Below are 25,097 nucleotides of genomic sequence, written 5' to 3'. Positions count from 1 at the left end.
CAATGGGATGCAGACGTGGACCATATATTGCACAATGTCCAACAAGTGGGTACCGCCTAGCACACAGCAACCTAGCAATACATATTTGCCTATTTAGCTGGACTTTTCTGTATACAGCAACCAGATCCAGCCTTATTCAGAACTCCCAAATATTGGAACGTCCCCAAATTAGTTCTGCTCTCAAATGCCAGTGTGCACGCAGAAATGGTCAGTCTTTTGTGAGCTGTACAGGCAAAGCAGAAATTAGAAACTTATTTCCTATCACCAAATTGCTTCCATATTACTTTTATGTCAAACGGACCTTTACAAAAAAGAGACTGAAAATGTCAATTATATCATACCAAAGTTTATTGATTACATTGAACAAAATTTCTGTAATGAAAAAGGCAAGTTGCATTCATAAAAGATGGCATTCACATTCATTATAGAAAGCAATGATGTAAAAAATTGCTGAAGTGAAAAATGTAATATTGCAGTCCCATTTTGTAAGCTGAAAAATGATTTTGTCAACACTTGCATAAAATCTGCATTTATATACTGCATGTTATTAAAAAATTCCGTCACTAAATTATGAATTTTTGCAAATTTAGGCTTACATTTTATACTGTTGCTGGTGTAAATGTGGTAGATATGGAATTTATGTTTTCAGTTTAGTAGTAACATCCTTAAACAATGGACAACAGTTATGAAAACTATAAGGACAGTTTGTAGTTCAAAATTATTCAAATGATGGGTATATGATCCTATTATTACACTTTATCAGTTTCTCTGGCACAAAATAAGGTGGTTAGATTGTAGTGATAGGAATACTGGATGGCTTACTTCTGCTAACCTCATGCCAACCCTTTTCTTTAGCTCATTAATAAAATATCTATCTTTAAAAAAGTCAAGTCAGGTCCCTTTCAAGAATCTAGGCCATATCACACATCACTGTCATCGTGAATTTGAGCTGCAGTGTAATGTGTTCCTTATAAGACACGACTTTACATCCCCCTTACTTATCTTTCTTCCAGGTTGCAAGGAATTTTACATGCCACCAGTTATATTTCTGCTACCCTAGATATTTTGATTATGTCAAACCTCCAATGGTCTGCATTAAACAAGGCTCTCTAGTTAAGGTGGGCTCTTTGTATTCACAGTCTCTATAATTCTTATGTAAAACAATAATAATACAGCAACAATTATAAACACAAGAACAACAACAAAACATCAAAAGCTTTCCTGGCTCTGATTTTTAGCTCTTTGGAATAGGTAGAAAATATACTGACTTAGTTTCCAGCAGACTTCTTCAAATACTAGGCTACTAAAACACAGCACACTTAGGAAGGCGTGATGACACCTAACAAATACTCAAAAATAATACTGATAGATGGTAACAAATGAAATAATGAAAAAGGGTCGGTAATGATGGAATGGCTTCTGATAACTGAAATTATGTCCTTTCGAGAATTTAAGAAAAATTATACCTAAACATTAACACAAAATGTAAGTGGAAGAATCAAATATGTCATCTGGACTTTATAAATACATTGGCATAGACTGAATCTAATACTTCTCCAAATCAAGGTACAATATAAACACTAATAATAGTACAGGCATGCCAGAAAGACAACCAAAAATGGAAACTGGAACAAAAATACCTTTTAAAAGACCATTTCAATCTAGGAGTCAAATGTAGTCACTTATATCCAAAAACAAGTGTATGTTTAATTTTAACATTTAATAAAGACATATCACATTTATTTTTATGTTTTAAGTGAGCTCCTTAGGAGGCTATAATCTCCCTCTAGTCCAGTAAGTGGAGGATTTAACCAAGGTGAATCTCATGGTTTAGAGTTAGACCATTACTCTAACCATGTTTCCTAAGAGAGACAATATTCATGTTCAGAGTCATGTTATGGACCCTTCCTCCTTCCCAAATTGCCAAGTTAAAAAAAAAAAAAGTGCTGCATATGCGCACAGATGCAACCTCTTTCAAATAGAAACTGTTAACAGTTTCAAACAAGCTATTCTTCCTTCTTCTCCACAAAAAAATTATAAAAGACTGATGTTCAGAATGGCATTTTAATGTAACTGTGGGTTTGCCCATTTTACCTCTGATCCCAGTAAAACTAATATTGGAAAAATCTGTTATATCTTAACTATTTTGAGGGTCACTGAAGTGATTGGAAATGATTTCTTTTCAAATCTAGTAGTCTTCCACCCATTAAGTGTAATTCAGAAGAACAAAAATAAATTTTTTTGATTTTTGCAAAAATATCCAGGGTCAACATTCTTTCCACCTTTCAATGCACTATTTGGCAAGGATAATCAGCATGTAGGTGAACAGAAAGGATTAACTACTATCTGATGCATTGATTTAGTTCTTTTATATTTTCAAGTATTCCTTTCATATGTGGGAAAAATTTAAGATCATCATTCAGTAGGAACAAGAAATGTGATCCAAACAGCCTATTTCTTTTGCCAGGCAAAAAAGTAAGATTAGCAAAATCTATTCATTCCCATTGCATGACTTCTACTTTATTCTATCATATTTAAATCCATTCACAGAGTTCATGGGTTAAAAGAGAACCCATTTGGTAGTTATTCTATCTAAAGCCAGAAATTCTATATATTCTTGCTTTCAACTTTCATATAATTCATAACTTAGAGCTTTGGCCATAATGGCTACTTATAATAATTATAAATGCTTAAGAGAGTCATTTGGTATTTTACTGGACATTTATTCTGAACCTCAGACATAAGATAGTGGTTTAGTTAGTTGCATATCAAGTATCCTGAGATGATAACTTTTCGAAGTTGTTTCTTCATGCTTTCTCTTTTATCTGTAACCACTGTCAATATGCTTGTAGGACAATAACATAGGCAGTTCAAGATTCGGATTCTGAAAGATGTAAAATATATGGAGTTAAAACATTAATTTTAATAATAATGTGAAACCATCTGTTTAGCACTTAAAAAAATAAATCATGTAGTAAATTTTGTTATGAGAGTAAACCAATTGTCTTAAAAAAGCTGCCAAGTTTTATTCACATGCTTGGGGAAAAAAGCGACACAGTAACCAGTTTTTAATCTTTTCTTCATCTGTCAGCTGAATAGATTCAGACTTGCTTTTTGCTTTTGGATTGCTCCAGGGTTCTCCTAAGAACTGTTACCACTAGGATAGCAGAGGCTTAGCTGACTAGGATCCCTTCTAGCTGTGAGCCCCACCCCATGAAAACAAGGGTGTTTTATTTAACTTTTTGTCTCTAGCACCCAGTCCAGTGTCTGGCACACAGCAGGTGGTCAGGACAGGATGAATGAATGAACTGATCACTGGTTTTTGGTTGTGTTTATTATGACAAACTCTAATTTGAAAGATTGTTAAGAAAGCACTTTTACTTAAAGAAACATGTTTCCTCTCTATAATAGCTAAGTTAATTTTTTTCTGATAGATCATGTATCTATGAGTCAATTGACTCTTCTGTTTTCCTTATTCATTATCTTTTTAGAAAAGAAACCACCCTAAGAAATCTAGATTCTTCATCCTCTAAACACTATCACACACTATCATTAGGATGCTGCATGAGAACTGGTGCCTGTAAATCAGGTATGTGGAGAAGTACAAGTCCTATTGTCAAGGAGGTGAACCTAACCTTAATTCAACACTCAAAAATTCAAATTTTAAAAACTTCAGTAGTGGAGGGCCTTCAGGGGTGTACTATTTTCTTCCCCTTTTGGTGTACCTTCCTTGCCATTCTTGGACTAGAAGTCCTGTAGAACACCTTCTATTTCTTTTGATGTTTCATTTTCTTATACTGGGGGCTTCCCAGGTAGCACTAGTGGTAAAGAACCTCTTTGCCAATACAGGAGATATAAGAGACGCAGGTTCGATCCCTGGGCTGGGAAGATCCCCTGGAGAAGTGCATGGCAACCCACTCCAGCATTCTTGCTTGGAGAATTCCATGGACAGAGGAGTCTGGTGGGTTATAGTCCATAGGGTTGCAAGAGTCAGACATGACTAAAGCAACTTGGCACACACACACATTCTCATATTAGTTCTTCAGGTAGCAGGGGCAAGTTGACGCTAACCAAAATAAGGCTGACATTCACATGAGAACTTATATAAGGAGTCAGGCAGTTTCCTTAACAAACAAGGGACAAACTCGGTGGCTAAAGTAATTGCCAGATTTCTTTTCCTTGGAGAAGAAATAATGTTATATGAAAATATATTCCTAGAAGAAATAATTACTTTAAAAATAGAACAATCGTTTTTGAAACAAAACAAAACAAAACCTTACTTAGCTTTAACACTAGGACTTAAGGCCCTGGAGAGACCAAAAGCAGTAGCAATGTCTGCTATCCAGCCTAGTCTCCCAAACCACAGACCAAGCTAAGTAAAGCAATCCAGGGGGATTAAAAAATTCACTAAAATACACCACACAACTTAGGACACGGCTATCTGGGACAAGATGGTCAAAGAGTTTGAAGGCCACTGGGAACCAGACTCATTACTGAGGGAAAATATTTTGGATGGCATCATCGACTCAATGGGCATGAGTTTGAGTAAACTCCAGAAGTTGGTGATGGACAGGAAGGCCTGGCATGCTGCAGTCCATGGCGTTGCAAAGAGTCAGACACGACCGAGCGACTGAACTGAGTCACTCCAACTGGGTAAAAGGAGGTAGACTGAGACAAAATGAGTCACCTCCCAAAATAACACTGCAGATACAGACTGTGATGAACTGTAGGAGATAGAAGAACCAATGGATTCAATCTTTTAGCTCAATTTTTATCCTTTGCTGAAGGGTAGGGAAGCTGATAGCTGATGGAAAAATGGGCCTATGAAGTGGCCTCACAATTGTTAGCATCAAAGTGAACTGATGTGCAATATCATTCATGATGATCATTAATTTTTATGTGTGCATGGAAGATGCCCTGCCCTAAGCTGTGTGGAATTGTTTCTAAGCTGACAAATTTGTAAACCTCATTCATGAAGTACTTTAAATGTCCATGGATGGATAAAACACCTTGAAAGGCCTGGGGTGACAGGGGCCCCTGCCTCTGTGGGAAACAGAATACACATACAGGAGTCATTCTGACTTCAAAAATTCCTCCCATGGCATATCAATTCCTTCCAAATATTTTTTTTGGGGGGGAGGTAAATGAAATAACATGTTATATGATGAATATACTCACTTTTGAAAAAAATAATTATGATGCATTCTAAATCATTAGGCTAGCATCCCCCTGAATGGCTAGGAAAGCTTTCACCTTCAAAAGTTGAAATACTTAGCTTGAATAAAACTTGACACTACAAAAAGTGATTAGAGTAGATTGGTTCATTACCATACACTTGGGGATCAGACATTTACACGGACATAAATATATACCTGCAAACACAGACATAGCACATGGAGGTGCAGACACATTGAATTATTTCCACATAATTCCCAAAAGAACATGCAATACTAAAACTGACTTGATATTATACAGATGCAATTTTGGAATATTTATTTTTAATTTTCCAAATGATCTTTTAAAATCCAATTATATTTCCTGATCAGTGGTAACAAGCATTTTCATGTGATGCCATGAAAACATGCCCCTTACAAATTAAATATATTATATTACTCTTCAGCTCTGGAAAATGGATAAAATTTTATTTTGGGGCTCAGCAAATTTAAAATATGTATTTCCCCATATTCCAAGTAATGCATCTTTATAGTTTTTCAAAGAATAGTATAAAGTTCACCACACCAACAGCAGAGAAAATTTAGAGAGTGATATTTTCATTTTTTCTTTATAATGCTGTTAATCTGTTTCTTTAAAGCCAGCCCACTTGTTTTAACACTAGGTACCTGTTAAAATATATTAGATTCATCTGAGAATGTTCGTAAAAGAAGAGGTCTGACTGAAGGTCTGGTGGATAATGAGTCAGATGCCTTTTTACAGCTTAGATTGCTCTGTAATAGTGAGGTAAAGATACTTAAAGCATTTAAAGATTGGTAACCTACCTGGTGATAAAAATGTAGGAAGAAAAAAAAATTCCTATAAGACTACTCTTCTGGCCAAAAGTACACATGATTATACTATAGCAAATGCATAACATTTAAATGAGTACACTTAAAGACCTAAGAAAGTCTCCACCTCAAATTGAATTGTTTTCATGGTAGAATACAGACATTAGTAGTACGTGGCAAACTTGAGTTTTTGAAATGGTAAGTTATGTGGTAGATGAAGGCAATATGGTTTGATTAGTAAACCTTACCATCCTTTTGGTGAACACCTCTGAGAGTTGTTCCGGTACTCTGAGTGTACTGAACAAAGAGAAATTTGTGCAAAACATTCCTGCCTTAGTGAACAGACTAGCTCTAACACGCTGTGGCTTCTACTGTGTACCAGGAACCAGTGGGACTACAGACCTACAGTCCAGGTTTTTGATTCTCCATTGTGACAATTGAGAAGGTGAACAAATGATTAAAGGAAAATGGCAAAATATTAAGTATCAAGTAGAAGATATAAAGATGAGTCATGAGAATTTTTCATAAAGAATCAGAAAATGTTGTCAAGCAAATGAGAATGCAAGCAAGTTGGTACATTAAGAAAGGAAGTCACCTTATTCACTCCAAGAGAAACTGTGATTGCTGGAAGTTTGAGAAAGCATGAAGATAGTAGATGTTCCTGAGGAAGGGAGGCGTTTCGTTACCTTGTTCACAATTGCACAAAAGGTGGGAAATTGCAGTAGAAAAAAGAGAAATGCAGAAACCAAAAAGAAAGAAAAAAGTAAATATTCTCTGAAATGTAAGACATTTAAAAAGAAACCTTGAGAATTAGAAGTCGAAATGACATTAGTTTTAAAGACGTTACTTTCTGAAGTAAAAGAGTTAGAGTTAGGAATAGTTTATTGTATGAGCAAACTGCTATTTCTCTGTATATCAATTTAAAAACTTTTGGTTCATGGGAATATTGACTATTTTGAATAAAATAATTTAAAAGTATGTTTCTCACTGAAATAAAGCTCATCTCTAATCATTAGTTCACTAATTTACACTGTTTAAAATTCAATGATCAAAGAGCTATGCTCAGGATCTATCACTGACCTATCTTCAAGTAACTATCTCATCTTGTCTAATTGCACACATGTAATACGGACTGACTGTCCTTGGGCATTTTCAGGTTAAAAACCTAATCAAAACTAAATAATGGAAAAACTGTTGGTGAAACCACACTTTAGTACCATTTACCTCTGAACCAAAGCTTAATTCCTTTATTCTAACATAATTTCATTGGTTTCCCCTCCTTTTTCCTGTAGAGACTCTTTAAAAGCATTGCCTGAAAAGCTATGAATTTTTTCCTTTAAAACACTAAGAAAAAGTGAAAATCAATGACTTAAAGTTTAGTTAGAAAACCTAAGAGGTTAGTTTTTTTCCCCTTATTCTGTGCCTCAAGCTGTAGGCTAATTGGTATTGCTCTAGCAAAACAGATGAGTGGTGAACTATGGGGATGAGCTTAACAATTCTGCTAATCAAGATTACCCATATTATCTACTTAGCAACTAACAGAAATAGGCTTAACAAAAAGAGACCAGCTAAAGTAACACATATATCTAGCAGAGTCTAATAAACGTTTATACTTCCAAAGGAAAAATTTTGTTTATTCATATATGCTTTAACATAACTACATTTCTCCTGTTCATAATTTACCTTAATAAAGTTGGTGACATGTTGGTAACATGCAAATTACCAATTGATAAAAGCTAGAGAGATTAATATTTAGTTTCTGAGAAAATTTTTTAATTGTTTGCCTTCTCTTTTGTAGGCAAAAACCTTGCAACAAGATTAACATGATACCAAACCCCCCACCCTGTGTTTAAAATACAAGCCCATCTATTTAAGAGTGTAACTTGAAACACATTTTGGTGTGCTCAGAACCTTGTATCCAACTGTCAGAGATAAAAGTTTCTCTATGAAGTAGAAATTTTAGGGATTTATAGGCTACTTTATAAAGGAAAACAGAAATATGAGAGTACAGAAGGCAGTAGAGAGCATGAAAAGAGTAAAGCAATAAAAAATTGATACAGCCAGCAACTGGTTGGGGGCAGGTAGCGGGGGTAGAAGCTTGAGAGATAACAAACAAAATAGTATGAAATTTCCACATTTCTTTGCAGTCATCTAGGGAGCTTTGACACTGGCTCAATTAGCAGTCTGTCAAAGAGGCCAATGCATAAAGGTCCACCTCCACAGCCATGATGTTAAGATTCAACTTTATTTTTGTCTAATCTAGATCACTGGAGAAGGCAATGGCACCCCACTCCAGTACTCTTGCCTGGAAAATCCCATGGATGGAGGAGCCTGGTAGGCTGCAGTCCATGGGGTTGCGAAGAGTCGGATGCGACTGAGCGACTTCCCTTTCACTTTTCACTTTCATGCATTGGAGAAGGAAATGGCAACCCACTCCAGTGTTCTTGCCTGGAGAGTCCCAGGGACGGGGGAGCCTGGTGGGCTGTCGTCTATGGGGTCGCACAGAGTCGGACACGACTGAAGCGACTTAGCAGCAATCTAGATCACAGGGCTGTTAACCTTAGAGCTCATGGTTGTATGAGACACTGTAAGGATTTCAATAGTCATCATCAGTCACCATTGTTACTAAAGTGCTTTCTCTGGGAATTTTGCTCAGATACCTGACATTCTTCCTTCTCCTGGCTGCCGCTCTGAAAGAGCTCCCTATGTAACTGAATGTTTGCTTTTGTTTGTGCAGATGCCACCTGCAAGGTATAGCCATGTTGCTGCATCCATTCTCATTACATTATAGTGTTTCTGTGTCTACTAGGCAAAATCAAGCCTCCTTTGGATCATGGTGGTTTCCATGGGAAAATTTAACATAAAGATACGTGGAAAATTCCTCCGCCTGAAGTGGTAACTGGTATTCACTAGTTGGCTAGAGGGTCCAGGTGTATTTTATCGATTAAGAGCCAGCCCAACAAAAGTGCTGAGAGGGGACATGGCTTTTTGAAGTACCCCAAATCCTAAACTTTACATTTCCTTTGAAGTGTTATCTGCTGTTCCCACTGTTCAGTGCTCAATGATAATTTCATCATATACTTGCTGGCAGCATAGAAGCTAAAGAAAAGCCCTATGATCCTTAATGATGGGATTTTAGCTCAAAAATTAACTATACTGCTGAAAATAAGGGTGTGAAAATGTATTTACCTCCTGTGTTAAACGACTGAGGGAATCTATTTTCGAAGATAGCAGAGTTCTTTTATACTGCTAGTATCAAGACAGAACTCAGCTGTGGTGGGGGCTGCCAGACTGGCCTTTTTACCAGAGGCTTCTGGAGGTAGTGACTTGGACCCTGAGATGGCTCAGCTGTGTTACAAGCCATATTATTGACTCTACTATTCTGTTTATACCTGCTTCCAGAAGTGTTCCAAATAAATCCCTTTATAACTCAACTAGAGTGAGAGCTCCCTGTGAGCTGGAATGATCAACCTAGCACAGCAGCTAGCTTATCCTGAACCCTCAGGCAAAGTGTTCTGAATCGAATGGAATTCAACAGAAGGCTGCTTCTACAACAGTTAAATGTAAATGGCTTAGCTTCCTTCTCAAATGCCATGGAGACATTTTCTCTATCCACTACCGAGTTCCCTTCTTAAAGCAGCTGCCAAGACTCACAGGCAGATAGCACTGGCAGTCTACTTGCCACAGGCATTTCTGGTTCTCCCTGCAAAAGATCTGACCCTTACTGGTTGAATTCAGGGGGATCTTCTACTTCTAGCTAGGGACACACACTCTACCCCATTAGGGAGCCTCTCAGGAATGAAGTGGATCCAGTGTAAAAGAATCTTTTGCTGTTCTTTAAATGAGGCCAATGTCTTAGCAAGGGATACTGAATAAGTAGGAAGTCACCCCGAATGCCAGATTGTTGCTCACCGAAGTGTGAGTTGCTCAGTCGTGTCCAACTCTTTGCAACCCCATGGACTGTACCCCGCAAGGTTCCTCTGTCCATGGAATTCTCCAGGCAAGAATACTGGCGTGGGTAGCCATTTCCTTCTCCAGGGGATCTTACCGATCCAAGGATTGAACCTGGGTCTTCCACAGAGCAGGCGGATTCTTTACCATCTGAGCCACCAGAGAAGCCTTTAAGATACTCTTTCTTTGAAGAAAGATCTTTGAAGTGGCCTCTGCCTCTTTGTTGTGGCCAACTAGAGCCTTGTGTAAATAGTTATGACTTATCAGAGTAGTCATGGCTGCCATGTTTCAGTTGCCCTTTATGCATTGATATGCACTACTTTGCTCTTGCATTTTCTCACAAGGGGGTGGGAAAAAGGCAGTGCTGATGAGTGCCCACAATGTTCTGTCTCATCTGCAAGTTTCAAAATTTCATAGGGTCTGAAAAACCATTTAGCCTTTCAGACTTTGGATGTTAAAGAGAGATGTTCATCAGTAGGTGGTTCAACACATGTTCACTGGTTCAATGACGACAGGAATAAATGAATGAATGAATGAAGGTGATTATGGAAATTCTCCTGGTTGTTCTAGCACATCAGCATGCCAAGCTACAGCACAGACACTAGAATTCCTCCTATCATGGACATAATTCATGGCAAACAAAGTTCATGCTGAACCCTGGAAATATTCTATACTGCTAAGTAAAAAGGGCTGCAGGCCCAGAACTCCATGCTTTCTTTCCACAGAAGTCTGGAATCTGCTGTTTGCATGGAAAGAAAATGTTCTAAGTCTTTATCATCTGTGACTGCCTTGTAGCATCCCTCCATTTAATGGCCATTTAATTTATGTAAGTCACATCCAGCCAGTGTCATTTTTTTAAAGGGCCTATCGAAGAGGATAAAATATTATGTTTGAAGGTTTTGATTTCTGAGATTTTTTGTCTCATCTTTACAGGATGAAGCTTTGTCAATTTATAAGTTGGCTGTGAGCCATTGTTTAGCATGAGCTCCATTACCTCAAGTAAGAAAAACATCAAGGAGCTCCTCAGAGTGTATTTCCAAATAAAGAGATCCTTTGTAGACAAATCTCTATTATGACAAGGCACCAAAATATTTCTTACCGTGACATTTTTAAAATTTGGTTTCATACAAATTGCCATTTGAGCCGTTAGAGAAGTAACCTGTTACACCCCTGTCCAACTGGTATTTAAGGTATAATCAGACAAATAAATGCCACTTTACCATTCTAAGACTAAACACCAGGCTGGAGGGAGTCAGTAGCTGGTCTACTGGAAGAATTAGAGAGATTAAGGTGGTTTTAGTTGGTTAATGTTACAGTGTCCACTTTCATCTATTAGGCATGCAGAAGCATGGAATTAAGGCCAGTTCTGACCACCTAACCATATAGTGATTGGCCAGTTTATACCACGAATCAATGTGGCTCGTGCCACTGATAATCTGTTGTTTTTCATTGGGGTTGATACTGACTTGGATCATGAAGCTTCTCTTTTATACACCCAATCACTGAAGATTTTTCCCACTATAGACATTTTAGTTCCCTATTCTATATGATGTCAACCACTGGAATCTACCAATAGGAAAAAAATTTAAAAATTAAAAATCAAGACAAACCAGGTTTCTGGCTAAACTGGCAAATTTAATCAAACAGATCAGGTAGATATACTTTACACTACTTCTTGAAAATACTGCCTTAGAGGGGCTATAAGATCTAATTGGTGTCAGTATGATTGAAATAGGGTTTTGTTGGGCAAAATTAGCTAGTGTTGGCAGGAATATGACATATTTACTTAACCTGTAGGTCAAAATTTGCCAGAAGTTTTATTTTTCTAGACTAATCTACCTTTTTTCAGTTTAAAGGCTTTTTAAGAAAGGTTCAACAGATATCAGACAATGCAGGCCCAAGCGATTAGGCTGACAGAGGATAATAACTTCTCATTGCTGCAAAAAATTTACCATATAAGCAGCAAAAATAAAAACACACTCATAAAACCATCTTAATTTTTTACAAGTGTGTTTGAGAGAGGAAGGATGTAGAAACCACATCCAGGGAATTCTCTTTGGTTTAAATATATGTTGGACAGACAGGGCTAGAAGCAACACAGAGATTAAGCAGCACTATAATTAAAGGAAGGGGAAAGGTTTGAAAGAGGCAAATTGGGATTATCAACTGAAAAAAAAAAAAAGTCTGCAAACAACCTACAGGGAAATTTCTAAGGTTAAAGCTGGAATGCTTCGTTTAAAAAAAAAAAAAAAGCTGAAACGTTGGTGTGGACATTCCCAGCATGAAAATTCTAGGCTAAATTAAAAAAAAAACATAATTTTTTCTGTTTAAGTTCCATATGGAGCATATGAGATACTCCATATGGATCACTAAAGGTCACATAGAACACTATTAAGGAATCTACTTACCACCTGCATTGGATAACGAAGTTTTTTAATATACTTTTTATGCAGAAGAGGAAATTAAGTGATGAACCTGTAAGGAGGGGTTTAACATGCTGTAACTAAGGCAATTCTCTAAATAAAGATTTTAGTTCACGGCAGATATTGAAGCCCCTTACAAAAATCAGGTTATAATATAAAGTTAGTTCTTACCCTGGTACTTCTTCTTCTTACACTCCTTAATACAATCCTGAGCATCTCAGGGGAAAGGCTGACAAATATTAGAAGAATTATGGTTAACCATATGGATACAGATGACAGCATTTGAGCAAATATGAAATACATTCTCTGTTGTTTCAAGAATGGCCTAGAGTGGAAAGAGAATACATAATGGAAAAGCAAATCAGTTCCTGTTATATGAAATAGAAATGTTACTGAAACTAACTGTTGTATTTAAAAGGAATCCTCATTATATACATTAATAAAAATAATCTTTAGAACGACCAAAAGTAGTAAACAGATTTCATTTACTAAATGTTTGGAAAGAAAAGGGATGATAATCAAAGGGGAAAATGCACTTGACTTGAAAGTAATCAAAGAGATAATAAAATGCACTTGACTTGAAAACAACAAAGCGATCTATTTTAAGGTTGCCAACTGGAGAGTATTTATTTGCATTAGAAAATGCTGGCACTTCTGACATATTCAAGAGAAATGATGATTAACTTTTATGTTAACAAACATTTTATTTCCTTGGCTGTTTTATTAATGTAAGAAAGGATTTGTGCTCTACATTTAGAAATTTAAAAGACATTTTTATTACCACTGCCCCACCTCTGCAAAACCCCTATGTAAGCATAAGGACTGTAGTTTTTCTCTCTCAAATGTGAGAAATCTACCATTCTCATCTACAAATATATACTGAGAACCAGAGTGTGCAAAGTAGGTTGTCAGAAGAATATTGCTAATCATACATTAAGCCTTGGGGTCCAGAAATCCAGGAGGATGCTACATTCTGCCGAGTTTAGTCATCCACTGAACCATTAGGCGGCCACTGAGAAGTCCAGCCAGTTGCCCATCCTTATCTGAGCTGAACCACTGAGAGACTCACTAAGGTAGCATGAATGTTGTCTGAAACTGAGGTGGAGGAAGTACAAAGCAGCTGCTCGAGCTCAGGGAATGTACCAAACTATCCTTGGATTAGGAGCCTTAGGTATGTAAGTGGCTGGTCCCATTTAGTAGATGACAAATAGTGCTCACTGAAGATAATGGAAAAGCAAATCAGTTCCTGTTTTATGAAACAGAAGTGTTACTGAAGCTGCCTGTTGCATTTTAAAGGAATCCTCATTATGCACATTAATAAAAATAAGATGATACACTGGTTTCTCATTTAAACACTGATGTTTGTGCACTGTCATGCAACATAACATGATCACATCAAGCTCATGGCTCTACACAGATGAAGACTAGACTGTGGAATATATGTGGACCCACTACCCACTAGATTGTGGGGATTCCTAGTAGCTCAGTTGGTAAAGAATTTGCCTGCAATGAAGGAGACCCCGGTTCGATTCCTGGGTCAGGAAGATAGGTTACCCATTCCAGTATTCCTGTGCTTCCCTGGTGGCTCAGTTGGTCAAGAATCCGCCTGCTGTTTGAGACTTGGGTTGGATCCCTGGGTTGGGAAGATCCCCTGGAGAAGGGAACAGCTACCCACTCCAGTATTCTGGCCTGGAGAATTCCATGGACTGTATAGTCCATGGGGTCACAAACAGTTGGACATGACTGAGTGACTTTCACAGGGCACTAGATTGCGAGAATAGTAAGGTGGAGAAACTTAAGAGTTTTCTAGGGCTCCTACCATAGAGAAAAGATTTCCACAGAGCTCAAGTCCCACTGTAATGCAGAAGAACACCCTGACCAGGCAGCTAAGACACAGTAAGGGTCCAGCAGACAATTCTGACTGCTAGTTACTGGGTATTCCTTTGCATAGTACCCATAATACTCTGTTTCTAAAAGCTCCACAGTTTTCTTTCTGATTTTGACAGCATCTATGGAGTCTTGTAAGGGAGCAGTAAAAAACAAAAGATATTATTTTTAGAAGGGGTTTGGAGCTCAGAAATCATCCTCACTGCCTGTCCCTGAAGAGAGGTGAGTCATCATGCCTCAGGGTTGAGCGTGTCCGGAGACTAGCTGTAATCAGCATTCAGCTGAAGTTTTACAATTTCTAGTCACATTTTGCTGGTTGATTTATGATTAATATAAATTTTATATTCATGGAGTAGCTCAACTCAGACAGGTCTACTTAAGGACAGCACTAGAGGCAAGAAAGTAAAACAAAGATTTATTCACATTTCATTTTTAGTCAGCATCTCTAATCAACAGAAACAGGTATGACAATATTTTAAATCCTGTCAAGGATTTGTTTTAATCAATAAGGAACAGTCTGGAGAGAGTGAGAAACTGGTTCAGTTTGCTAGAAACATTTCATTCTTGAGGAAATTTTGCACAATTAGTTCAGATGCTGACTACACAGATTCCTAGACAGAATTATGGTCCTGTGGGCAGATCTTACTATTGTATATCATATTTGGTTAATCAACTTTGATGCATTTGTATATTATTAAAAAAAATAGAGACTTCCTTCAGTGTCACTGCTTCAAATAAAGGTGTCAAATAAATGCTGTAAGTATACTTTCTGGAGTTGCTACTTTTGTAAGTGATTCGGTTTTCCATATTTTTATTACTTGAGGCCTTTATTTTAAAAAGCTTTCCAAAACAGGACGAGTTTCTTCTAATTAAGTCTCAAGGGACATAAACATGGTCCTCTGTGATAACGTGGAATGTTTTGTACGTACAATTTTGCTCAAACTAGTGAAAATATGTATGCCTGGAATTTTAACCAATGGCTTGCTTTAGCCCTGTTCTCTGCTGCTGGTTTCCTTGTCAGGGGAAATCACCACTGAATGAAAACAACTGTGATATTTAAAAATAAAATACAGGCCTCTGGCAGTAAGGAAAGGAGATGAAACTCTGATTTTACTTTCTAATGACTCTCCCAATGACAGCTTATGTGTACTCACTGGACTCTCATCTTCTTGAGGCAGGGGTATAGTCTATTCACTGCTATATCCCATAGAGTGCCTCATGCAAAATGGATTCTGCATAAACATCTACTGAACCAAGATGAATGGAATGAACTTTAAATCCAAGATGCAGAGTCCACCTTTACCTTCCCCAAAACAATGGGATGGTGATTTCAAGATATAACCACCCTCTGAGTATTCAGTGATATACATTCTGTACCTTGAGCACATCTGCAGTAGCAAGAATGAGAGTGATATACCATAAAGGGAGAATAGGGTCCACATGGATAAGGCTGTATCTATTGGCCACTACACTGTGCAGAAATTTCATAGGATGAGTATTTCCACTGGAAATCATACAGGAAAGGACATGCTAGAAATTAGTTCCACTTCACAGAGAGATGTTCATATACCTTCAAGCTGAAAGATTTGCACAAGGGCTACCAGAAGGAAGGCCAAAAAGTCTTTTGAGTAATTTGTGCAGTCTATAAACTTACATTTAAAATCTCACCTGAAATTAGCAGCATTACTGGCTGGAAGTAACTTCTAGCCCATTAATATTGAAGATTTGTCATTTTATATAATCAAAACTTTAAAAGTATAATTAATGTTGGCATATACAATATATTCTTAATATTTACATATCACTTCCACATGTTTAGTTGCTTACCATATAATTCCTCCCCAGAAGAATGAGAAAAATACATAAAATGCTAAAGAACCCCAAATCACAAGGTGGTTGATCCATGTCCAGAAACGAGTATCCAAGGCGAGCTGAAAAGATACAACACAGGAAATTTCATGATGTGTACAGACCACACCAGGCAGTGTCCGGTGGCATTCAATAACTCATACATGATACCCGTGGGAAGCTTGGGCCAGGCAACAAAAGCCAAACAGCACTAGAATAACAGAACCCAGACTTCCCAAAGAGCTCTGCCCCAAGATATTTAGACACCAAAGTACAGGCATGGAGGTGTGGACAAGCAAGTACCCACTGCAGATGCCTCACTACTGAAGGAAGGACAAGGAATGAAATCATGGTAAGATCATGGACACTGGAGTCCCCATGTCCTTAAGTGGTGGTGGTCAGGAAGCTGATGGCAGAAAGAGAAGGCCTAACTGGTGGAGGCAGGTATACCGAGGATCAGGAGAAGAGGGAAAGAGTAGCTAGGAAGAAAGACCAACTACACAAAGGAGTCATGAGACCTCAAACACAACATAAGGGAGGTTACTAAATGCAAAGGCAACTAGTTCTACATATCAGGCATCATGGAACCACAGACTGCGGGTCTATGTAACATGCCTTTCAACTGCAAACCCCACAGCTACTCCATTGAATCAATAACCTTTTCAGCTGCCTAAGATTTTAATCCTTTCATGTTTCCTCCAGGACTGATTGTTTCTTCTGACTGTGGCACCTGGGATTTTCACATGCAATCTAAAAATAAAAAGTATGGTCCACTCTGCTTTCTTAAAATTTCTGGGCCACAATGCTTACTATCCAGGGCATTTCCTTCTTGAAGAGGAGGTGGTGTCCGTTTTGTTACTTGCTGTTCTAACACCCTGCTCCTCAGCTCTCTGTTAACAGTTGCTCATTCATAAATAGGATATTGATAACATTGTGAATGCAGCCCAGTCTTGAACCCCCTCCACCCCACCCCCCACCAAGCTACTAGGAAACATGTCACAGTAATACTTATGCAAAGAAGACGGACTGGATGGCTTTTCAGAAAAATGTGGCAGTAAGGCCAACTTTAACTATGAAGGGTGCTTGAAGGCCCTGGGGCCATATACAAGGCCAGGGGTAAAAAAGGGTGAAGAGAATCCCCTTTTGAGTCATGATCCTATGAAATATAACAGTAAATAATAATAATTAGCATCTATTGTACCAATCTCGTTCTATGTGCCAGACACTACTTTAACTGCTTTATACATATTCACTAATTGACTTCTCATAAAAAAATCCCAGTGGAGGTAGGTGGTCCTTTTATTTCTATTTTATAGAAGAGGAAATAGAAGTGCTGAGAAGCAAGGTCACTTGCCCAAGGACACCAAGCTAGTAAGTGGCCAAACTGAGTTGAATTGTAACATTTTCTAGCAAGCCTAAAATATCACTGAAATAGTACATGAAGAATGCAAACATGTTAGTTCTATTCAGTACGACAAATGGACCATGTACAAAAATGCAGAGGGGAAATGGTTAGAGGCTCTTTGTCAATTATACCTCTGAATCTAGTTCTGATCAATGGGCAGAATGAAATTCATTTAAAGCTACTCATTCTTGGACTCCATGTGAGGTGTTTATTACTGGAATGATCAAAATAATTTGATTATACCTTCAACTGAAACGGTGGCCCAACTCATGAGTCTTAAGGGCAGTATTCAGCATACAGCATTATTACATGGCTGCATGTTAATGACAACAATTTTGCCAAAACTGCTTTCCTTGTATGTTATCTGCCATATATTCTTATGCATTTCATCACTAATATGGGTAAATTTCAGTGATGAACACATTATATGAGATATCATCACTACCAAGCTCTTTGGCATATGTATTTTGCTCAAGGACACCTATTTTCAACTGTCTTAAGTATCCAAATTCCTTTAAGGACTGGCCTTCTTAAACAGATATATAACTTCAAAAAATATTCAAGTATTTATGCAAATCAAAACCACAATGAGGTACCATTTCACGCCAGTCAGAATGGCTATGATCCAAAAGTCTACAAGCAATAAATGCTGGAGAGGGTGTGGAGAAAAGGGAACCCTCTTACACTGTTGGTGAGAATGCAAACTAGTACAGCCACTATGGAGAACAGTGTGGAGATTCCTTAAAAAACTGGAATTAGAACTGCCATATGACCCAGCAATCCCACTGCTGGGCATACACACCGAGGAAACCAGAATGGAAAGAGACACGTGTACCCCAATGTTCATTGCAGCACTGTTTACAATAGCCAGGACATGGAAGCAACCTAGATGTCCATCAGCAGATGAATGGATAAGAAAGCTGTGGTACCTATACACAATCAGCCATTAAAAAGAATACATCTGAATCAGTTCTAATGAGGTGGATGAAGCTGGAGCCGATTATACAGAGTGAAGTAAGCCAGAAAGAAAAACACCAATATAGTATACTAACACATATATATGGAATTTAGAGAGACGGTAACAATAACCCTGTATGCGAGACAGCAAAAGAGACACAGATGTATAGAAGAGACTTTTGGATTCTGTGGGAGAGGGAGAGGGTGGGATGATATGGGAGAATGGCATTGAAACATGTATAGTATCATATATGAAATGAATCACCAGTCCAGGTTCGATGCATGATACTGGATGCTTGGGGCTGGTGCACTGAGATGACCCAGAGGGATGGTACGGGGAGGGAGGAGGGAGGGGGGTTCAGGATGGGGAACATGTGTATACCTGTGGTGGATTCATGTTGATGTATGGCAAAACCAATACAATATTGTAAAGTAATTAACCTCCAATTAAAATAAATAAATTTATATTAAAAATAAAAATAAATAAAAAATATTCAAGTATTTAACATGGAAAGACACACACACTCACAGTACATTTATATACCACTTCTCATAATATCTCAAGAACAGCAGGAACAAAGGAAGAGATTTCCAATATAAGTATCGTGTATTAAAAAAAGAGGATAGACAATATACTGGGAAAAAAAGGATCACAAATAGTATACAAATGTCCAAATCTCTAATACCACACATAATTTTAATGAGCATTCAGACTTGAATAACAGCTCACAGTAAAAATTAAGATATATTAGTATAAGACCAGAAAGTATTAAAAAAAATATGGTGTTAAATATATTTGAATAATAAAAATCTAACCTTCAGAGTTACGGTGAATACTAAGATTGTAAAAATAATGGTTCCAAAAGTCCAGTTTCCATATACCTGAAAAACATTCAACAATTAAATGTACCATGAATACACAAGCCTGCTTAAAACAATAAACAGCCAGTTTAATCTTGTGTGTAACTGACAAGGATTTTTGTATAAAGTGTTTAGGGAAATACCTGCTCAAAAGATCAGGCCAATATGTTGGCTTTTACTGTGAGCCTAAATTTTTTTGAAGAGGTACACCACATGTGTGGTTGGTAGGGTTTACTTCATGATTCCATGTAGCACAAAACAAAGAACAGACTAGCATGATACAGGCAGGAAAAATTCTGTTCCACTACCAGTAACGTTCGTAAGACAACTCATTTGGATGTCTCCTGTCTCTACAGAGTTTGATATGGGCTTTTCCTGTCATATTGCTCTGAAGTGAAAGTCACTAAGTCATGTCTGACTCTTTGTGACCCCATGGACTATACAGTCCATGGAATTCTCTAGGCCAGAATACTGGAGTGGGTAGCCTTTCCCTTCTCCAGGGGATCTTCCCAACCCAGGGATCAAACCCAGGTCTCCGGCATTGCAAGTGGATTCTTTTCCAGCTGAGCCACCAGGGAAGCCCAAGAATACTGGAGTGGGTAGCCTGTTGCTTCTCCAGCAGATCTTCCAGACCCAGGAATCAAACCAGGGTCTCCTGCATTGCAGGCGGATTCTTTACCAACTGAGCTATCAGGGAAGCCCAGTATAGCTCTAAAGATCTCAAATAAGGACTAATTTGCAGACAAATGAACTCTCATTTTAAAAATAGAGTATATGGTGATATGGTGACAGGGTAACTAGACTTATTATGGTGATCAATCAGTACATACAAATATCAAAGCATTATATTATACAACTGAGACATATAATGTTACATGTCAGTTATATCTTAATAAAAAACCGAAATAATTTTGTGGCTATATTACAGCTGTTAGCATGTACACATCAAAGAAAAGTAGATACCATGTATAAATCCGAACGATGGCAATGAATGGCACATATGCTTACCAAATGCTGTCAAGATCTGAATGCATAACATTAAAACAGAAAATGAAATGTAAAAGGTTTTTAAAAAAATAAAAACAAAAAATTAAGGTTAATAGCAAAAAAAAAGGATTTGATCAAATCATACATGGTGTTATGTTTAACTGCTGATAGTAGTTCTTATTACAATTTTAGCAAACATACAATAACGTCTAATTCATTTGGACTTCATGAACTCAAAATGGGTGATGAATTAAACACAGGGTGGGTTGAGGCTCCCCATGCACCACTAGTAGAGTTTGCTGAGCAAATGAACCATATCAACAGAATTGTGGGAGAGTATAGTCAGCTGTCTATAATTTATGTGCCAAATAAACATAAAATAAAAAGGTAAAGTTACAGAATCAAGTCATAAAGCTGAAGGGATCTGAGAAGTCATACAATCTCATTTCTTCTGCTTACCACTGGGCAAAGGTGACTTCGAAAACTGAAGTGACTGGCCTGAGGATGCACACAGATTCACTAGGGAATTCTTCCTGGCAAATGCTATGTGTGCCTACACTAAAGTACTAAATCTGTATTTCATCAACACTTACTCAGTGATTAAACTGATTTCTGTTAGTCCAAATTAGAGAGGTTTTAACTGTAGTACCTAATTTCAGTATATCATTCAAATTCACTGAGCCTATCACTTCTGTAGTAGATGGTGATTGCATGGTTCTAGACATAGTCATTGTACTCAGTAAAGTCTTTTTGAAACTTAGCTTTGCTTCACATGATTATAAACTATGAATGACCATAAAAGAGGAACCTGAGAAGTAGCAAAGAACCTAGTGGAAGCAGCATGCAAGGTGGGTTCGATTTTCTACTGTGCGGCTGCCAAAGACCTCACCCTATCAGCAATTCTCTCCTAGAGCACAGCCAGGGCAAAGTCACCCCAATGCAGGTGCTGACCTATGGAGTCGCTTGCTAGGAAGACACTGACAGGATCAGTGTAGCCTTTCTGGAAAACACTATGCACCCATGTGGAAAAGAAGGAGGAAGAGAAGGGAATTCCCTAATTAGGCAAATACTACAAACATATGGCAGTTACCTCCTTGCACTCTAGGCACAGACTAAGAACTGAGTGGGGACAGACTTTGCTTTTAAAGCAGCAAAAGCCTGGCTCACATCAAAGTGTACAGGTTCAAAGTCTAAAGTCCCAAGAATTCTGTTCACCTAGTAAAAATTACAGCCAAGTTAAGCTTCCAGAGGTTTGCACATAAGCTTTCTAGTTAGGTGTGCACACAGGAAGTGATTTTTTACTTTGACATTTCAATTGTTCTAAGGATGCTGTGAGAACTAAATACCATACCTTTAAGAAATAATTTGCAACATGATTACAGCTATAGTATGTGTACGATAGATTCAATGCCTATGGAAAAAAATTAAGCCATGCTTATAACAGCAAAAGACATAATTTTTTTTACCTTTCCATTTTCGTCTAAGGATGTAGTCTGAAAAAGAAAGTAAGTCCCAAAGAAAAACACTGTTCCTTCAAATGCAGCCAGAAATGTCCAGTATAGGAATGGGCCCAACTGTAGCATGGCATTTCCAGATATTTTCCTATTGAGAAATGGGAAAAAAGACAAGTTAATGAATCTCTGTAGGCTGTTTATTTAAAGATACAGTGAAACGCTGACGGTGCGCATGGGGTTTGACCCTGTTTATAGAATGAAAGGAGTTCCTCCTGAGGGATTGGTAGGCTTTCATTAAAAGATCAGATGGAGACACAGGTTTGTCTTTGTGTAATCACCTCCTGTCTGAGGTGTTGGAGTAAGTTGTTAGAGTGCTTCTACATTACAACTCTGGTCACTGACAATATTAATATCATCAATAATAATAATCAGCTCATTTATTGAGTACTCATTATATGCTTATAAAAATGGGTTAAGAGTTTTATATAGTCCATTTGTGTACACACAAAAAAACATGAGATAGGTATTCTTCTCACTACCATTTTCAAATAATGAGCCTCAAAAAGGTGTATCATAATGGTTTCCAAACTCTGATCCACACTGGAATCACAAGGGGATCTTCATAAAGACATTGATGTCTGGCTCCCACTCTCATTCTGATTTAACTGGCATGAGGTATAACCTGGCTAACCAGGACAATTTTAAAACTTCACAAGTAGGAGTTCCCTGGTGGTCCAGTGGCTAAAACTCTGTGCTCCCAATGCAGCCAACCCAGGTTCCATCCCTGGGCAGGAAACTAGATCCCACATGCTGCAACTAAATATACTACATGCTGCAACTTAAGAGTTCTCTTGCCGCAACATAGATCTTCAATCCCACGTGCCACAACTAAGACCGAGCACAGTCAAATTTAAAAAAAAGTACAACTTTCCAGGTAATTCTAATGTGTAGTACAGTTTGGGAACCACTAATACAGCTATATAACAGAGCTGACTTTAAATCACATGCTCTCAACCAAACAAGCTACCATGATTTTGTAACTATAATTATAAAAATACTTCTTTTAATCAAGATTTCTTTCTGGGAATTTAACCTTTCTTAAGTCTTGTGGTGCCCTTTATATTTTTAAAAAGAGTCAAATAACATGTCTGAAGCTGTACAGCCAGGCTTTGATAAATGGCGGGTGGACAGATCCAAAGTTTAACATCCGTCAAAAATAAGAGTGTTCTGGGTACAAGTCAGGATGTCAAATAAGGCTACCGATTCTAATGGTATAGAGCTACAGAAAGAAGATATAGGTCTGTGCATGGAATTCTTTAGCTTCTATTTCAAATTCCTCTTAACATGTATCAAAAAGTATGTAATCACTCAAATAGAGCACTTGTTGCCAATATTATGAAGACTGTCACTGAGCTACAATGAATAAGAAAGACCTTTGTAATGTAAGTGCAACTGATCCCTGTTCTGTTGGTATGGAGTGCTGTGGGCTTTCCTGAAAAACAGCCATTAAGCAACTTTTACCTACTAAGATGTCCAAGTGCACACAGAAATCAGCAATGGAGCTAGCTGCTGCTGCTGCTAAGTCGCTTCAGTAGTGTCTGACTCTGTGCAACCCTATAGATGGAAGCCCACCAGGCTCCTCTGTCCTTGGTATTCTCCAGGCAAGAATACTGGAGTGGGTTGCCATTTCCTTCTCTAATGCATGCATGCATGCTAAGTCACTTCAGTCACGTCTGACTCTGTGCAACCCTATGGACAGCAGCCCACCAGACTCCTCTGTCCATGGGATTCTCCAGGCAAGAATACTGGAGTGGGTTGCCATTTGCTTCTCCACAGCAATGGTGGGGTTGCATAAAGCTATACGCTGCTATTTGCCCTAGAAAGCTGCAGGAGAAGTAACTGCTTTCCAGAAATGAGCTCTACCCACAGCCAATAAGCCACATTCCCAAGGCAACAGGGAGCCACTGGGAAAGCAATTCTCTTAAAGAGCCTTGAAAGGCGTGCCCAGCAAATGCCAGCCAATGAGGGTTTTGAGAGTCACTGAGTAGGGTTGAGGCAGGAAGTGGTTCCTGTCTTTCCAGCCAGTCACTGGATTTACATCACGCATTGTGGGAAGAAAGGAAGCAGCATCATGGTGTGTTGGGTTATAGCTGAAGTTTCCTAGCTGAACTCAGGTGAATGACGGACCTGCTATAACTTAGAATGTGGTAGCTAATGTGAAGGGGGAGAAGACAATGGCACCCCACTCCAGTACTCTTGCCTGGAGAATCCCATGGACGGAGGAGCCTGGTAGGCTGCAGTCCATGGGGTCGCTGAGAGTTGGACACGACTCAGTGACTTCACTTTCACTTTTCACTTTCATGCATTGGAGAAGGAAATGGCAATCCACTCCAGTGTTCTTGCCTGGAGAATCCCGGGGACGGCAAAGCCTGGTGGGCTGCCATCTATGCCCACACAGAGTTGGACGTGACTGAAGCAACTTAGCCACAGCAGCAATGTGAAGGGAACAGGAGGGAATGAAGATGAGGGGTGCTGACCAGCAGCACAGACCTGAGCATTTCCATATAAGCAGAGGCAGCAGGTGTACCGAGACCTTTCTTTCACCTTTTAAAGTGGTAGAAGACTATGCCCCTACCCTCGAAACAAGTACTACAGTTTACTTTTCAAATTTCTCTCAAAAAATATGGAAAGATCCAGTTATGTCACATTTCACATCAAAATTTTTGGTAAACGCCTGCACTGCTAAGTCCATGAAGGTGACATCTATAATATGTTACATAAAGCCACACGTCACATTAAGTGGTACAAATGTGGAGAAAGCCACGTATGAAGTCTGGAGCTTCCTGTTTACAAAGGAATGCTCAGAGCAATGGAGCAATCTCCAACACAGTGACAGGCTGAGAGCAGCATCTCATCAGGGCAGGCAGGCAGGAAGCTGCCTTTTGGGCTATGTGATAGGTATGCCCTGGCTTTCATTTCTCCATCAGATGTGGCAACTATACCCTCTATGCAAAATTGTTTAAAAATTCATGACGAGGCTTCCCTGGTGGCTCAGTGGTAAAAAATCCACCTGCCAATCCAGTAGACATGGGTTTGATCCCTGATCCAGGAAGATTCAGGAACAACTAAGCCCATGAGCCACAACTATTGAGCCTATGCTCCCTAAGAGAAGCCACCTCAATGAGAAGCCCATGCATACCACAACTAGAGAGTAGCCCCTGCTTGCTACAGCTACTGAAAGTCCCGCATGTATCAATGAACACCTAGCACAGCCATAAATAAATAAAATAATAAAAACTCATGATCTATACCCATGTGTCGT

At 38.4% G+C, this 25,097-nt stretch overlaps 1 protein-coding gene across 19 annotated transcripts in view; it reads right to left on the bottom strand.

Annotated features, from left to right (window-relative positions):
- Nucleotides 1–330: 330 nt before the first annotated feature.
- ATP11C (ATPase phospholipid transporting 11C) overlaps nucleotides 331–25,097 on the bottom strand; it is a 172,381-nt gene continuing 147,614 nt past the window's right edge. For 7 of the 19 annotated variants that reach the window (XM_060408251.1, XM_027963684.3, XM_060408255.1 and 4 more), the window contains 5 exons: nucleotides 21,788–21,923; nucleotides 19,290–19,355; nucleotides 16,091–16,194; nucleotides 12,548–12,701; nucleotides 331–2,884 (listed from right to left, as the gene is read on the bottom strand). In XM_060408251.1, the coding sequence (XP_060264234.1) occupies nucleotides 2,822–2,884; nucleotides 12,548–12,701; nucleotides 16,091–16,194; nucleotides 19,290–19,355; nucleotides 21,788–21,923 (523 nt within the window). In that variant the 3' untranslated portion in view covers nucleotides 331–2,821. Of the gene's footprint in view, nucleotides 5,946–6,597; nucleotides 6,689–12,361; nucleotides 12,429–12,547; nucleotides 12,702–16,090; nucleotides 16,195–19,289; nucleotides 19,356–21,787; nucleotides 21,924–25,097 lie in introns of all 19 variants that reach the window. The other 12 variants (XM_060408250.1, XM_060408249.1, XM_060408253.1 and 9 more) reach the window with 4 other exon arrangements.

The sequence above is a fragment of the Ovis aries genome, chromosome X, assembly GCF_016772045.2.
Source record: "Ovis aries strain OAR_USU_Benz2616 breed Rambouillet chromosome X, ARS-UI_Ramb_v3.0, whole genome shotgun sequence".
Classification (NCBI taxonomy): Eukaryota; Metazoa; Chordata; class Mammalia; order Artiodactyla; family Bovidae; genus Ovis; species Ovis aries.
Note: the sequence above shows the minus strand (reverse complement) of the source record. Positions and strands in the feature narration are given on the sequence as shown.